Below are 16,665 nucleotides of genomic sequence, written 5' to 3'. Positions count from 1 at the left end.
GATGTAATATAAATCGCATATATTTGCGTGCAACATTCCGCATGCGTAGATGATAAGAATCATTCTTATATGATAAATGATAAAGAAAGAGAAAAATTGCGTGAAAATTTAAGTGTTAAAGAAAAAGGAATTAAATGTAGACCTTTTTCATGATTATCATTAATTGATCATTATTACAAACAGGATTCATTTCATGTAATGTGTTTGAAGAGTTTCGTCTGTGGCGCACAGAACATATGCATGTTTTGCAGCAGGTACTGATCGTACTGCGTGGTTTCTGGAATTTAGATACCATGAAATATTAGAGCAAACTGTTACATCTTCATAAAAACTTTTTAGATATGTAACTTTTAATTTTTACGTCGAAAAACAAATCGTTGAATATCCGCAAGGATCTTACAAATCTTTGGCGGTTTTTTGGAACACCACAACAAAGCCTTTTAGGAAATACTGGAGGATCGAAAACATTTTATATTCTTGGACAATAATAGTCAAATCAATTTACACAAAATTATATGTTCCGGAAACAATTATGAATTATTTTTGGAAAGTGGATTCCGATAATATCTGTATAATTTATCATTTACGGAAAATATATTTATTAACTTGAAGTTTTAATCAGGTTTCATTACAGTTTCCAAATAAAAGTCCTTGTAGCATTATATGCATAACATTATTGTGCTACAATTATAGCTTACTGTTTAACCGTTACGGTTTCTAACATGTATTATCAGCACTTGTAACTTTTTATTGCTTATTGTAAAAATTTTGACAAAATATTTAAAAACTAATTGACGTAATGTAACGTGACGTTAGTGACTTAACATTAACAATCATATGTCTTTTCAAAATTCACATAACCATTTAAATGGGATAGCGTAAATGGTCAAAAAACTTCTAGAACCATTTTAAAAAATTGAATAAGAGAAATGTATACAGCTGAAACAGGTGAAACAGGTAGCGGACACGGTGGACAGATTCTAGGTGGGCATATAACCGGCGGAGGACATATTACTAGCCGACTGCAAGAACATGATCCAGGAAGCGATCCCCAGGCTGTTGTTTGCTTCATCAGAACGAATGATACTGTATAAAAAGCAAACGACTTCATATTGTTATCAGATCTGTAATTTAAATTTCACATGTGTGAATAACGAAATTTTTCATCACTACGTTCAGCTACTTCCACATGAAACTGGAATTATCAGAAATATTTAACTATCCACTCCCAAGAAAATCATTTCACGTTTTTGATACTGATGCTATCTGATACCGGATTTAATCTTCCGGAAAGATATTCAGCGTTCAGCTTTCTTTTAATCCGTTTACTGCTTAAGCTGTCGATTGTGACCAGAAACAAGCGGAATATGTTGAGTAATATTTCCTCTTCAAGTTACTCTACAAAAAATAAACAAATGGAATGCTGGAAGAAAGTTAGGACATTCAAAGCGTTGACACTACTGTATGCAATCTTTATATAACTCTTTATATAACTAAGTTTACTTGATTCAGTCAATGTTATTTCACTTCTGCAAAAAAAAAATAAAATAAAAAATTAGTGATTAGTTTTGAAGGAGTTTTTTATAAATTATTAAAGGATGAGAATGAATGAGATGTGGAAATTTTAAGAGAACCAAAAGCTTAGCGACACTTTGACATGCAATTAATATACAGAAAAAAGTTTAACTTCAAGAAACGATCAGGAAAAGTGCAATAAATTGCTTTTTCAATGAACATCTTTCACTATTTGATATTCATTACTGAGAATGACTCATCATTTTAATTAGCACTGGAGCTCTTTGTGGTCTACAATAATTTGATAATCATTTTTACTTTCATTTACTTCATTATGATAATATCAGGTGTACTGATTTATCGTGTAACGTGCATGTTACTGCATAAAAACTCACAACAGAAAAAAGGACAAATAAAATTGGATAATTGGATGTTTTCTGATTACTCATCTGATGGTTATTCAACAACTCCTTCAGGTTTTGATGCTTGCTTACTCATCAGTAATGTTATCAGCTCTGACTAATTCAAAAATTAAATTGTATAGGGAGAAAATAATGTCAATAAATACGCATCACTCTTTCCTCTATTTCAGTATTTTATATTCGAATCAATTACTAATCATCTCTCTCCTCACTTTGTTTATCACGTTAAGAAGCATCTTCCAACCATACATTCAAATTAGTCTTCATTAAATGATGTTCGTTCACATTGATGGATTCTTGTAAACTATAAATGGAAAAGAAAAATTGAGCAAAAGAGTGAAAATTTGAATAATTGAAATTAAAATAAAATGAAATGAAATGAGTAAGATCAATAAATAAATTGTTATCCATGGAAGATACACACTTTATCATGAAGTACAATCGTCAGGTTGTTCGTCTTCTTCTGCTTCTAACGGTAAATCATATGTCATCTATCGTTATTTTCAGTTTGTTATCAATCATTGAGATTGATGTTACTTATCAGAGTAATCGGTAATGAGGAAAACGTGTAAATGTTACTTATCAGAGTAATCGGCATTGAAGAAAACGTGTAAAACGTTAATGTCAATTTTGCAGTCTAATAACATTTTAGGACAAAGATTTCGTATATAATCTGTAATGGGATTCAGTTATTCGATTGATTACTTTGAATAAATTTAGATTTGCAAAGTTATTTCAAACTGTCTTCAACTAGAGATAATTCTGTTGAAGTCAATAGGGAAAGTAATTCATCCATTGAATGATGAAGTGACCTTTTGCATTTATTTTTGAATGAGTTGGATAGGAGACAGAAAATATTAAACCGAAATGGCATCATGACTACACCTCAGAGTACAGCTAAATCATTTATAGCTTAGAAGTTCAATTTTAACTTCAAAAACATTTTTCAATTCCTCCGTGATGTGAGTTTAAAGAAACCCTGCCATCGACTGAAATTTCACAACGTCTATTGAAATTAACTATCTCGATGGTTAGATTCAAACAAGTTTTAATTCCTGTGCCATTGATTCTTTCAAACTGTACTATTCTAACAACGTGAAATATTGAACGGAAACCAATCCATTAGGCGTCATTTGATTTACATGAATCTGTGATAGCATGTAGTCGCGCATATGTCGAGCTATTTGCCCATCAAGCACAAAAGGAGCTCACGTATACGTACAAAGGTAGCCGTAACACATGTGTACCGTAGTTGGAAATTGTCAGAATTACATGGAAGTATGCTTAACTTGCGGAATTTTAAGCAAAAAATAGACTAAAAGATGAATACGGAAACATATTATTGGGTACAGGTAATTGTACGGGAAACTAATGGAGGATCGAAACTGGGTCCGTGTCCGGAAAAGTGGTTACCACTGATCCCAACCAATAATTATGCGCTTCTTGAAAAATGCATCGCTCACGTCAATGTAACTTTAGTAAGTTACTTAGAAAATCTTCTTGCTAAATCTATTCAAATAAAAATTAAGTCTAATACTAACTAAGATTAAAACTGTGGAAGTCATTATTTAATAAAATCTTCGCATCAGGCTAAGTTATCTATCATACAATCTCTTCTCTGATAAACTTTATCAGCTTATCTATTGGCCTATATTTCTCTATTTCCTAAAATTCCAGTCCAAGATATATTTTATGTTGGACAAATTATAAATTACTTGGCAGAAATATAAAAAATAGCGAAATACAAGATAAGAAAAGAATAAAAAGGAGAGTTTGTAGTGTAAGATTTTTAAGAATCTTACACTACAAACTGAATATCAGACTTTTCGACTTCAAACAATAAATGGAAAAGGTAAAATAGGGCGCATATAAATGGAATAAATAGGCTCATTAGACATCTTTGATTAACATTTCCGCCTGATTCTCAATAAAAATATTTTACAATAAATGTTTTTTAGTTACAATCAAAAGTAACAGAAGTAAATGGTGCAATAAATGCGTGTTCCCATGTATTTGGCAATGAATCAACCATTGCAACGATTTTTCGACCAAATAATAAAAGAGAATTGAAGAATTTCCTCAGTTCGTTGATTGATATTTTTATTTTTATAAGTCTATTATAACTTTTTCAAGTGGGAACATTGTCGCAAACATTGTCGCACTAAGTGATTTCTTGAGGTGACACTAAAAGAATGAAAGTTTCTTTTTAGGTAAAGAAATGAAGCGCTTATATTTCTTTACGATTTTTTCAGCTATTTCATTTTATGTAAATGTATCATATTAGCATATTGTATAAAGAAGGATGTGACACATAGGACGAATCATTCATGCTTGATTGCTTCTTTTGTCTCCCATTGATAACAGGAATTTCAGCATATGCAAGTGAAGAAGCTCTGGAAGGAATGATTGACATATTTGTTGAAGGAAGTGCACCGTACGATCATTTTGGCAATGATCTGCGACAATTGGGGGACGCAGTTCTCAATCCGTTGTCTACTGCTTTGGACAAACAATGTGCCTGGAATCTCCAGAAGGTCACAAGTATTATCCAAAGTTTCCATGATTCATGTATATATGCATGTATGTGTGTGTGTGTGTGTGTGTGTATGTGTATATGTGTGTGTATGTGTGTGTGTATGTGTGTGTGTGTGTGTGTATTGTGTATGATAACATTTTTTATCACCATACTTCCATCTTTTTAATTCTTTCAAAGAAATTTTAATATTTTCAATTTCAGGGAGAAATTGAATTTAGAAATTGTGATTCTTTTACAACACTTTGGTGCCAATACAAAGGTAATTTTGATGAAATCTCTGTTTTCATAAAAATATTCTATTCAAACTTTTTCATTGCAATACAGAAATTAACCTTTAATAATTGGTGCACTTCTAAGATTTATCTCATTAAAGGTAATATATCTGACAAAAATATTGAACCCAATTTTAACACTGAGTTGATATGATAATGTACCTGATAAACAGAAACTCAAAATATTGAACCCAATTTTAACACTGAGTTGATCTGATTAATACTTGTAAAAGAGAACCGTGCTACTGATGGTAGTTTCTTTATCAGTTAATAATAATTTATTTCAATCAAGAAAAGTAAATCATTCCCACCAAAAGTAATGAAAGAAATCCATTTGAGGAGACGTTGCTTATTCATAAATAAGGAAATTCTTTCATTCTTTTTTCTGTCTCAGTCAATCAGAAATGAAATAGCAAACATTTAAAGTAATCTGATGAATTGGTGAAAAGAAAAAATGAAGCAAATTTATTTATTCACACTGCCATACTTGAGATATCCTGAATGCAAAGATATCATCCGAGGTTTAAGCAAAAGGCATTCTTCAGGATTTTATCAGTGAAATAGTAAATGACAACATTTAGCTCTTCCATGGATTGTGCTAAAATGTCAAGATATCAGAACGAAGTTACATCACATTTGCAGAATTTTCATTTCAGTTAAACCAGTGATGACTAAATACCAATGTAATGGCTGGTTCAGAATGGATCATGGATCTCATGTTAGCTGCTACTATGTCTATCGCGTAATCATTATATCAACTTGTCAGTAATTATGATACACTGATTAGTGATTCATAAAGAATTCGTGCTCTTTTACCTCACAAACGGGACAATTAATTCAGAAATCAAATCTATTGTTACATAAATCCATATTACTTAACTCATACAACTTTATTTCTTGGATATTGTCGAGTTAGAAAATTCCAGTATCGCACAACAGCCCGAAATGCTCGAGATGTCTGCAAAGAGAAAAAAGCTGAATTGGTAACAATCAGTAATATCGGTGAATGGTCTTATGTTACACGTATGTCATGTTATCATTTAATTAACATGATATCATGATAATTTAATTGATAACAGAGTTTCTACTTTTTAGCAAGTTAGAAACTCTGTTATCAGTTGAATTTAACAATCAGTATGATTGTTAAATTTGTGTCTTAACTAAAATATTTTAAAAATTATATTAGAAGTTATGGTTTGTTCATCTCTTCTAAATTTCTCCTAAAAATGGTAAAATAAGTTAATTAATTTTCAAGTAATAGTAGTTAATGGATAATTATAAATGATTATTATTTGAGGTCTTGCCAATACATTGGCACCTAATACAAGAGATCGTTCGCTACTATTAGGCTACACACGTTGTAGTACGGATCCACCTGAATGGCGTACGATGGAAGGCGGCATTTCATCAGGAATTTTTCCTTTTCCCAATGCCACTACTGCAAATGATGCAGAATGTTGTTTGGAAATGAATATCGAACATAAAATAAACTGTAAAGAATACTTTTATCGTTAATGACAATCACTAAACAACCCTGTAAATGGATAACACCGGTACTTATGCATTTGAATTCTCAGACTTTTTTTCCTCGGGAAATTATCGTTCAATTAAATAATTTAACTTTTCAGATGAACAAATAAAACTGCAAGAGACATTTTTTGAAGGTGGTGAATTGCAAGCAGTTATCTGCAACAAGAAAGTCAGTTATTTCATTTGCAAAAAGGAAGGTTTGTTTTCATTATATGCTACCAATTCCTTACATGTGACACATTTCATGTTTGAGCATACTGAATGACATATACTTAAAATGCTTAGAAATTTTAAAAGAACCTCTGCTGTATTGATAAAGCATAGTGATAATAGCAGAAGTATTATCATTAATATTTGGCTGATTTCTGAATTATTGAAATTTTAAGTTGAGGAAAATGATTAATCAATTTTATGCCTTTATCAATTGTTTTTTAGCTGAAAGCAATTTATGATAACAAAATATCGCGCAAAAATCTTTGTATTTCAAAAGCAAAAGATGCTTGGAAAAGAATTTATAAAGTTATTCGTCCATTTTTTCTTTATTATGTGATTGTCAACATTATCAATCAACATTATCAAATAATTATATTATCAATCATCAATTGTTTACACAAATTGGATATGTTTGCCAAACATTTGGAACAACTCTGGACAGGTCAAAAACTAAGCCTAAGATATCAAATCTTGAATTGGCAATATTCAACAATTTATCCTTCATCGTCCTTGTTCTACCTTTTTAGTAGTATCTTGTATGATTTGGTAATTGCTTTGAAACAGTCTAGTAACCAATTTTGGCTAAGAAGTTGTAAAAGTTTGCTACAAAATAAAAGAATCATTCATTCTCCATCATCAATATTAAATTCTTCACTTTCAACAACAAGTTTTTCATTTTACTTTTTCGATTAGAACTTCCAAGATATCACCAAACATTATAATTTTGCTCAATAAACCAAGAGTTATTTGCATAACTTTTTCTCAATTATTTTTTAAAGGACGGAAAAGGAGAAATTTAAGACAAATGAAAATGTATTAAAATGAATTGATAAAATTTGATAATACTATCAAGCAAGAAGAAGGTTAAAATTTCGGTTAGACTGTTGGGTGTTTATTGATAAAGTATCACTATGATGATAAGCCACTAGAGTAGGAGAGATGAGTTTTCTTAACAGAACCAATATTTAATCATTAAGATGGTGATAATCCATTTTTGTACACTGTTTCTGGTTCGCCCAACAATATTCTATCAATAATCTCTTTTCCTTGCATGAAACAATGATCTTGATTTGCCACTTCATATTTCCAACCACCAAATCGACCTCTCGAATATATTTCATGCTTCTCGAGAACTCGATGAGCACGAGTTAACTCTTCATCTCTCTGCAAATATTCCATATCAAATGATGTCATCTCTTTAAATTTAAATTTGTTTCGAGAATGATTTAGTTGTAGTGTGTGCCTCACATAGGTGTCACATAGAGGTACCATAAAAGTAAATCTATGCTAATTTTATTGACATGGAGTGTACATATGGTAATATAAATAATTAAATTAAAAGTAATAAAAATGAATTTACTAACATTTATGGTTGGTATAGGATATCCATATGGCAACAATATTGAAAAGAGACTAACAATTTGTTCACGTGAAATGATTGATTTCCGGATCAGACATTCAATTGTTTTTTCTGTTATTTCTTTCTCAGTGACCTCCAAAACATTATATTCTCTTTGTCAAACTTAGCAAATCACTACAATTATCATAATAGTTTACAAATTACTTTAGAGAAATTAACATGTTCAAATTGTTACTTTCCAAAAATTTAACAATAAAAACAATTAATTAAGCAATGGAATACTCTGATAAGTGTTATAATCATTGCACCTTTTCCTACTTCAGTGATAACCTTCAAATCTAGATAAATTTGGTAATCCCATAAGTAAATGAAGAAAATAACTGTTACCATATGAAGTACTTACATCGTTATCATTAATGTCACGAGCACATTCACATAGTACCGACCAATATTTATCATTATCTGGTGTCATTTCACCATAACGTGATAAAAAGGTGACACGATAGAATGGTACAGTATTTTCTGGAAAATAAAGCCAGGTGAATCGCTCCGCGTTATGATTCATTGGCTTTATTAGACCAATACCAATTACAAACACCTGGAACATTATAATACTATTTAGTTAATCAATTTTTCCAAATGATGAAGTAATACTAGTTAAAAGAGTTAAATGACTTTTACCTTATTGTATTTTAAATCAAGTTCTTGACATAATTTAGTGTGTTTGATTAGTTGATCAATAGGCTCTGTACTGATAAGCACATCGTAGCTAAGTTTTATCGTTCCCCGTCGTTCATTTTCATATGTAATTAATTTACTTTTAACATCAATGTCAATTGCCTAGAACAATACCATCTTGTCGTTAGGATACTTAAAGATTTTCAAAGAGAAAAAAAAAACTTTTTTCAATTTGAGAGAAATTTTCGGAAGTTGCCTAGGCTTGAATCCGGTTTTGCATGTTATGATTGCGCATAATCTTGCATAATCTCACGTATTCTATCACAGTTCAAACACTTTTTTTTCACCAGAACAAACAATTTCTACAGTTCTGGACAAATCCCGAGGATTATTTTCTCCCGAAGATGCTTCGGATGCATTTTTCATCCGAGATGAAAGATACTGATTACATTTTGTTGATCGATAGCTAAGCTAAGAAAAAATTAAAAACTTGACTCGCATCCAAAATGAAACCATTCAGATGGCAATTTGTTAGTCATTGATTTCCATATTGACCCCGTTCCATAGCGTTTGGGAAACATAAATTCAGCATTTGGGCCCCAGCCAAGGTCAGCTTCCTGAAAATTGTTCCTAATACAAACGATACTCTGCGAACATTGCATGAAATAAAATTATAGAAAAAGATTAATTTACTGAAATGGTCCCAAATTGGAAAAAATAGACCCCTTCCATAAATCATACATTTAGCATTCACTGAGGCTGAGGAAGTGGTTTCTCTCTGGCTCAATAGCCTATTCCAATTTACCTGGCCTCCTTTGTCCAGTGATTTTGATCGCTAATTATTATACTTTGAACAGATTGTCTTCGCAGTTAAAAAACCAAGGGGTACCTTCAAATCTTTTTCATTCATAGCACAAAGTTCCTCCAGTTTTTCATAAGGCATCTTAGCAATTCGAGTTCCAACCCATACCGGATTCATCTGATCCGGATTTACAGTCCAGACCTTTAATATTTCAAATCATCGCTCAACTTAGGGTGGATTTGCACCAGTTTACACCAGAAGCTTCCATCTTTTACTCTCAGCTAGCTCAATTGATCATTAAGGAATGTTAAAGACGACGGAGATTCTAAATGTGATGACATATTTCAGATGAGATAATTAACTGTCCAAATCGATCAATTTAAGAACAAACCTTCTGAGTATATTGCTTGAAGAAGTAATTCCTCAGTGTTGGCCCGAAATGTTTTTTGATCCAATCATCAAAATTTTTTGGCAAAATTGTATCCTAGAAAGAATACTCATTCATCAAATCAATAAAATCTTAAAGATTGATAAGTCAGACTGAGATACGCATATGCTTTGAGAAATGCGCGATGACATAACGCAGATCGCAGATCCGATTTTCCTTAGTTCAGATTCAGAATCTCGTCAATTTAGAATGTAAATGCGGTCAGCATTAGAATCCGTCTTCTGGAAGCTGTTGCTCATCCGAATCCAACTTATGGATTTATGTTACCAACAGGATGCATTCTAATAAATGATTCAATGTGAGAAAAGACATTCAAAATTTTAGCAAATAATATCTCCGGATCAATGGAAATCCTACATGAAATGGTTAGACGGGGAATCATCATATCAGTAAAGAATTTATCGAATTTCATTATCAGCAAATATCTACTTGCCTTCGGTCCTTTACATCGATCTCGCAGGTCATCCAGACATTTCTTTTTAATGTTTGCTGGAAACATTGTTACTGCATATTGTATTGGATATGGTACAAGATGCAAACCGTTCTCGTTGAACATATAGCTGATATCAACCTAAAAGAATGTGGTACTTCGGAAGAATCCCCTTAAAACTTTATTGTATTATCATGGTACTCAACCTTCACTTGAAAGGTTGACGGATATCGCGCATACATCATTCACCTCTTCTGGACAAGTTCCATACTGTGAGATGTTTATTTAAATCATTAAAATTGATGACAAATTTTTTCAACTACTTTTGGTATATTCGAAAAATTAAACCTGACAGTTTCTCGTCAGAATATTCCATTCATCGACCGCCCAGCATATTGCCTCTTTGTAATAAGGCAAATTATGATCGAAAGTGACATGTCCACCCATATCCCAGAAAAATCCATTTTCATCCATAACTGTACGACTTAATCCACCAGGTGATAACTCCTACATTCAACACTTTTTACGAAGGTATAAACTTTGCAAAACTACTGGAATCACTTTTAACAAATTAAAACTTGAAAAAAAATTTAATCAAATCGTTCTTTTTTTCTGAAAATTCCAATCTGCAGAAATTCTTGTCTTTTTATCTTTCTATTAAAGATTTTTACTTGCTCTTTTCTCCTTGTACTTCATTATATCACTAAAGTTGATTTCAATCTTATCATTATCATTCTAATTTTGTATTATTTATCATATACATTGTCTCAGTATAACAAGAAGAAATAAATGCTCTCATTTCCACAATTTCAATTATCACTACGATATCATTACATTGAAGAAAACAAATAAGTCAATAATGCCTACATTTTTTGAAGGTGAATTGGAAATATTAATCTTTTCTGGAGTTCTGACTAATAGAAGTGACACAATTTTGTTAATAGAATCTTAAAAGTTAAATTTTAAAGTTAGGTGGTTTAGGACATTTAAAAAATTATGAATTGTCACATAACAAGAAACTTATCGGGCCTTTTATACTTACAACTTTTTCCTTCATCATCAAATATGCGCAAATATATGCTTATGCCTATACAACATTTGAACTTCAAGTCCATTCTTTACACCCATTTCGTGTAACCGTATTATTTTAATAACATGATCTTATTTCCGGAGTAATCCGAATGATAATTGTAATCCGGATGAATCAGATCTGAACGATTCTCAATCCTTAATAAAAGTTTGGTGGTTTTTTTAATTTCACCAATAATTATAAATAATAAATTTTTCTCTTTTCTACTGTTAGTATTTTCGGAAAATCCAATTTCAAATTCAAGTTTTATTATCAAATAATTTGTAAAAGGTTTTATTATCTCAAAAGAATTTCATTCATTTGTCCAGTTCTTTCACAGCTATGAATGAATCATATGAAGAGTTAAAATTGATAGTTTATGACTTTTGCATGTCATGTTGTGTGAAGAGCTAATGAGACATGAGACCAATATTTTCTTCATATCACCAACCTTTTCTAGCACAACTAATTCAACATTTTTAGCAACAACCATATTATTATTTTGTAATTGATGAAAACGATAGGTTACACCGAGACCGGTTGGTCCTGCACCGATGACCACAATTCTCATTAGCTAACCAATTCAGAAATATTTAAATATGATGTTATAAACCTAAAAAATAATAAAAATCAAACAGTAACCGAGATATGATTCATTAAAACATTGTTTTAATTTTTTAATTGATTGGTGATTAAAGCAAATGAAACGCTAATGATAAGTCATCAGTAACGAATAGGAAGATTAACCTTTTGCTGATTAGTAGATAGAAATGAAATGATAAGGATGATATAATACGGTGATATGAATCGTATGACAAATGCTGTGACCTGAATATGCTGGCAAGTGCTACCTATCTCCTTACAAAGGGATAGTTCTATTCATCATATATTATTACCTGAATTATGCCTTTTCATCATATTTATCCATCTTCACTTTCACTCTCTCACTCTCTTTCTCTCTTTCTCTCTCCCATTAATTATCCAAAAATTATGTTTAGACTTTTATTAGCAAATTATACTCCATTAATTTTCAACATTAAAACTAAAAGAAGTTAAGATTCCAATTGAGTCTGGCCATTAATTCTTCTTATGTCTAACTTCACCAAATAGCATTAGCTTTGTTATCACTTAATTTTTCTAATTAATGCATTATTGTCAACATTCGGGTGACAAATACAAAATGTACTCGAAATTTACGAATGACTAACAATGTGCATTGGGAATTTCAATGAAAATTGCAGTTTTTAATTTTTAGTTTACAATTATTAATTAATTGGTTCCGACCTTTGCGCTGAATATTAACAACACCTTTAAAGGTCCATGTGACACAAGATCTGAAGGCATGAGTACAGTGGATTCTTTTTGACATCCCTTAGAAATATCGTCCACAATATTTCCACTGTATAGTAACAAGCAAATAGTAGGCGTTTTCTTTTCAATGATCAACTTTATAACCAGCCTTAATTAGCCAAATTATTAGCATGCATTATGGTGCCTAATAATTTTCAAGCCATCATGTTATACTTTTAGTTATACTTTGTTATACTTCAGTACATAAGCAGTGTCAAAGGATGGATTTAGTCAATTAGTGAAAGAATCAAAATTTGAAACAATTCACAAAAAAATGCTTAAAAAGATAGCTGGAAGTTAAATAATTTAAAATTTTAAAGACAAATAAAGAAAAAAAAGAGAAATGAGTCTCTGGCTGTTTTTATACAAATATGGCCAATTCTGAAAATTTTTCGAGATTTTAAAATAATGAAAACTCATTGCCAGATAGAAACAAGCTAGATATAACTATACTGAAGAACTAGATATAACAAGCATTATAATTTAAAAAGATGAATGAAATTGAAATTTAATTTTGACACATGAAAAAAATTCAGAAATAAATTGAAGATATAATTCAACAATTTTCAATTCTCACAGCTGTCCTGAAAGTGATGGCGTAGTAATCGACGAATAACTAAGTTGAAAAGCGCTATATTGAAGAATTTATAGCTTTATGCTAGCAGACTTTGGCACTAAAACCTAAAATGCTACACTCAGTGAAGTATAAGGTGACATTCTTTTGCAAGAATTATTAGATCAAAAAATATGGGACAATTATGAAACTGCTTGGCATTACGTAAATGAGAATATTTAAAATTGGAAATTAATTTTTAAATTCTCACAAATCATTGTCCAGTTTAGTCAAGATGATCAAAGTATGCTACACTACTTATTTGTTATTTTTAAGCAAAAATTACAACAAAACACATAAGAAAACTTAGGATTGGTGCAAAAACTTTAATCAAAATTAGGTCCCTTTGATTGATCGATAATTAAAATTTATTTATGTCAGTAGTATTGCATTATAGTGCAACGAATTAAGATCTATGTTGCTAACAACTGTTTAACTTCACGAGCCATCGTCCACCATTGGCTATTTGCCTAACCATATTTACGAAAATTTTGAAATAGGATAAGTTGTGCTCAGTAATATATTTTTATTATTAATAGGGTAAACTTTGCGATTTTATTTGAGCCAGGCGCTGTTTACAGGATTTTCAAAATTCTGAAAATATAAATCAACCTAGCCAACCTAGGCTTAATTACTCAGTAATACCCTACGAAGTTATTAGAGTCTCTCTCTCTCCCGTTATTTTACTCTTTGATGTTTTATCTATTAGGTCATTTGGAATTTTCCAGAGAATGCAAATTTTTTCACTGCTTCCCGCTTTACAGGATGAGCTCTTTATGCACTTTCTGCAAAGCGGGAAAACAATCCGGTAAGTTTCAACTGTTATCAGTATTCCATATTCATTCATTGCTTACTGCCAATATTGCTGACATATTTGTTTGCAAAGGTGACAGTTTAGCTTTGCATAAATATTTATTTAAATTATTGATTTTCCAAAACAATTGCTTGCTTACTTTTATATTACATTCACAAAAGTTGAAGCTATCTTTCGTCACAAGTTGTAATCCCAATGCGTTGTCCAATGCGTTTTATTCTAAATTTTATTCTGAATTATAATACAATTCGCCCACGCATAAATGCAACAATCCTTTGCATAATTCGTTTTAATCATTAAATTTCCGCTCAATTTACTGACAGCCTAATATTATTTTCGAAAGTTTAAATTGCGCCATTCTTAAATGTTACAAATGAATCTTTTAATTTTATCATTGCAGATGTCACAGGTTCGATTCCTACTGTTAATTGCATGTTTGTTTGGTTATTTTTGAACAACACTTATCAAAGTTCTTCAATTTGAAGTTTTCATATACTATTGTTTACGGACTTGAAAAGTTAACTGACGTATCAATTCAAGTCCTCTCAAAAGACATTATTAATTCAAGTGATTATTTATCATATATATAAGTAGACACCTAACATAGATTCTAAGTTTCAAAATGGATTTAGATAATTAAATAAGAGAATGGACTTTAGTTATAGTCTTTGGAAATTGTATGCTAATACAAAATAATCAGAAAAATTCAGTTCCCAAATTTGAATTTAAAAATTACCATAAAATTAATAATGATAAATTTCAGTGATATCAAATTTCACAATAGTATCAAAGCGGCCAAACTTACGTACCACTCGATCCCAACGAAGCAGAGATTTGAAGAAAAAAAATGAGACACCCCCAATTCCAAACATGTCATCGGTAGTGGAAATGAATGAAAGCAAGGTTGGTTGATATTTGCACATATAAAGTAGTTGAATTGTTTGCATTCATAATAAGTTCTTGGCCAATATCCCAATATTAACCTTCATAAGTTTCTGGCCGATATCTCAACATTATTTAAATGCCTTGAAATAGTTATTTTCAAAATTAGCTATATCCGATCCTTTTCTCATGCTCAATTTAAATCACATCCATGAATTTTGTGCTTATTGATGATTGAACAAGTCATGAATTACCTAAATAACATGAATGAATGATGTGGAGATAATGAAATGGAAAGGGTTAAAATCCAAATATATGAAATATGGTAGACATGGAGAAATGTAATAAGAGTTAAAAGAGTGTTCAATGTGAGACAGACTAATCAAAGTAAGCTTCTGAATTTGAAAATTGAAAAAGACCAAAAGGGTATAATTTGATTTTTATATCAGAAATGATCATCCAATCTGTTAACATTAGAAAAGAACTTCAAGCAGTATGACTTGTTGCAGTACCTGAAATGCATTTATGTCTAAATTTAAAATTCCCGAAATAGAATTGAGTAACTTTTTTTCGTACTGTAAGTCTAGCAAGTATGAAAAGTTTTTATTTCCAGTAAGAATTAAATTCAAATGTTTAAAGATAGGAAATTCAATTTCTCTTGATAGAATGTAAACATCCTTCGCTTTTATCTACTTTTACTATTACTACTTCTACTACTGCCACTTTATTTCCACATTATTCTCCTGTCGTTATTGTGTGACAATTTTTCAATTTATCATTTCAATATTTTATATCATTCACTTATCATTTGAGAGTGCTACTGACTTTTCGTAGGAATCAAGCTTTTCATTTAAAATTTAAATTTCCATTGAAAAATTTGATATTTGAAACAAAGAATCATTGCTGAAATAATGTTTTATCATTATTATCACAATAAGAAAAAAAAACGAAACCATTTCCTCAACTACAATATAATCATATTATGTGATCTCTTCGTGATAAGTGTCAACGACTGATAACAAAGTTCCCACACACATATACTTATCAAGCAACTTATGCCACCGAAATACTTCTGATCTCATCTTATCTATTTGAGCAGTATGTTGTTGTTAATCTGTGTATATGTGTGTATATCTGTGTATGTATATATGTGTATGTATGTGTGTGTATGTATGTTTGTATGTGTGTGTGTGTGTGTGTGTGTGTTATGTGTGTGTAACAGTAAAAGATAAGATCACGAAAATGATGGGCGATACTCTGATCTTTTTATTGCAACGACAAAAATGCCATATGTATTCCATTCATTCCAATTGTAAATTTGTTGAATTTTGACCTAAAAATGATTGTAAAGAGATTGGAAAAGCTCATAATATGTATTGATAATAATGATAGTGATAATATTGTTAATAGTGATATTGCAACATAAAGAGAATTATTTTCATAACATTCTGGAAGTATACAATGATGGAATATGGCTTTATCGATTGATTGATTTTAGTATTTCAATTTTATTTGAAAACTCTTTAAAAATTAATTTCAGCATCATTTAATACATAAGAATTCAATATGACAATTGAAACATACTTGGCATTGGCTATCACATATATTTGATTTGACTAATATTTGTTTGACTATAATATATATATATATGTATATATATATATATATATATATATATATATATATATATATATATATATATATATATATATATATATATATATATATATA

General features: G+C 30.5%; 3 protein-coding genes across 3 annotated transcripts; 2 read left to right on the top strand and 1 right to left on the bottom strand.

The window, feature by feature from the left end:
* Positions 1 to 929: 929 nt before the first annotated feature.
* Positions 930 to 1,094, top strand: LOAG_06758 (hypothetical protein; the record flags this gene model as incomplete). The annotated part of the gene is made up of 1 exon (XM_003142294.1): positions 930 to 1,094. The coding sequence occupies one exon, from the start codon at positions 930 to 932 to the stop codon at positions 1,092 to 1,094; it is 165 nt and encodes a 54-aa protein (XP_003142342.1).
* A 2,165-nt stretch (positions 1,095 to 3,259) lies between these two features.
* LOAG_06757 (hypothetical protein) lies at positions 3,260 to 6,260 on the top strand (the record flags this gene model as incomplete). Its single annotated transcript, XM_003142293.1, has 7 exons — positions 3,260 to 3,415; positions 3,896 to 4,019; positions 4,311 to 4,471; positions 4,675 to 4,732; positions 5,402 to 5,487; positions 5,672 to 5,768; positions 6,043 to 6,260. The coding sequence occupies 7 exons, from the start codon at positions 3,260 to 3,262 to the stop codon at positions 6,258 to 6,260; spliced, it is 900 nt and encodes a 299-aa protein (XP_003142341.1).
* A 1,200-nt stretch (positions 6,261 to 7,460) lies between these two features.
* On the bottom strand, positions 7,461 to 11,846 carry LOAG_06756 (amine oxidase; the record flags this gene model as incomplete). Its single annotated transcript, XM_020447239.1, has 9 exons — positions 7,461 to 7,652; positions 7,853 to 7,981; positions 8,252 to 8,446; positions 8,530 to 8,688; positions 9,416 to 9,529; positions 9,720 to 9,812; positions 10,210 to 10,347; positions 10,555 to 10,713; positions 11,727 to 11,846. 9 exons carry the CDS (start codon positions 11,844 to 11,846, stop codon positions 7,461 to 7,463), a joined length of 1,299 nt encoding a protein of 432 aa, XP_020302510.1.
* Between the last annotated feature and the right edge of the window lie 4,819 nt (positions 11,847 to 16,665).

Source organism: Loa loa, assembly GCF_000183805.2.
Source record: "Loa loa unplaced genomic scaffold supercont3.3, whole genome shotgun sequence".
Classification (NCBI taxonomy): Eukaryota; Metazoa; Nematoda; class Chromadorea; order Rhabditida; family Onchocercidae; genus Loa; species Loa loa.
Note: the sequence above shows the minus strand (reverse complement) of the source record. Positions and strands in the feature narration are given on the sequence as shown.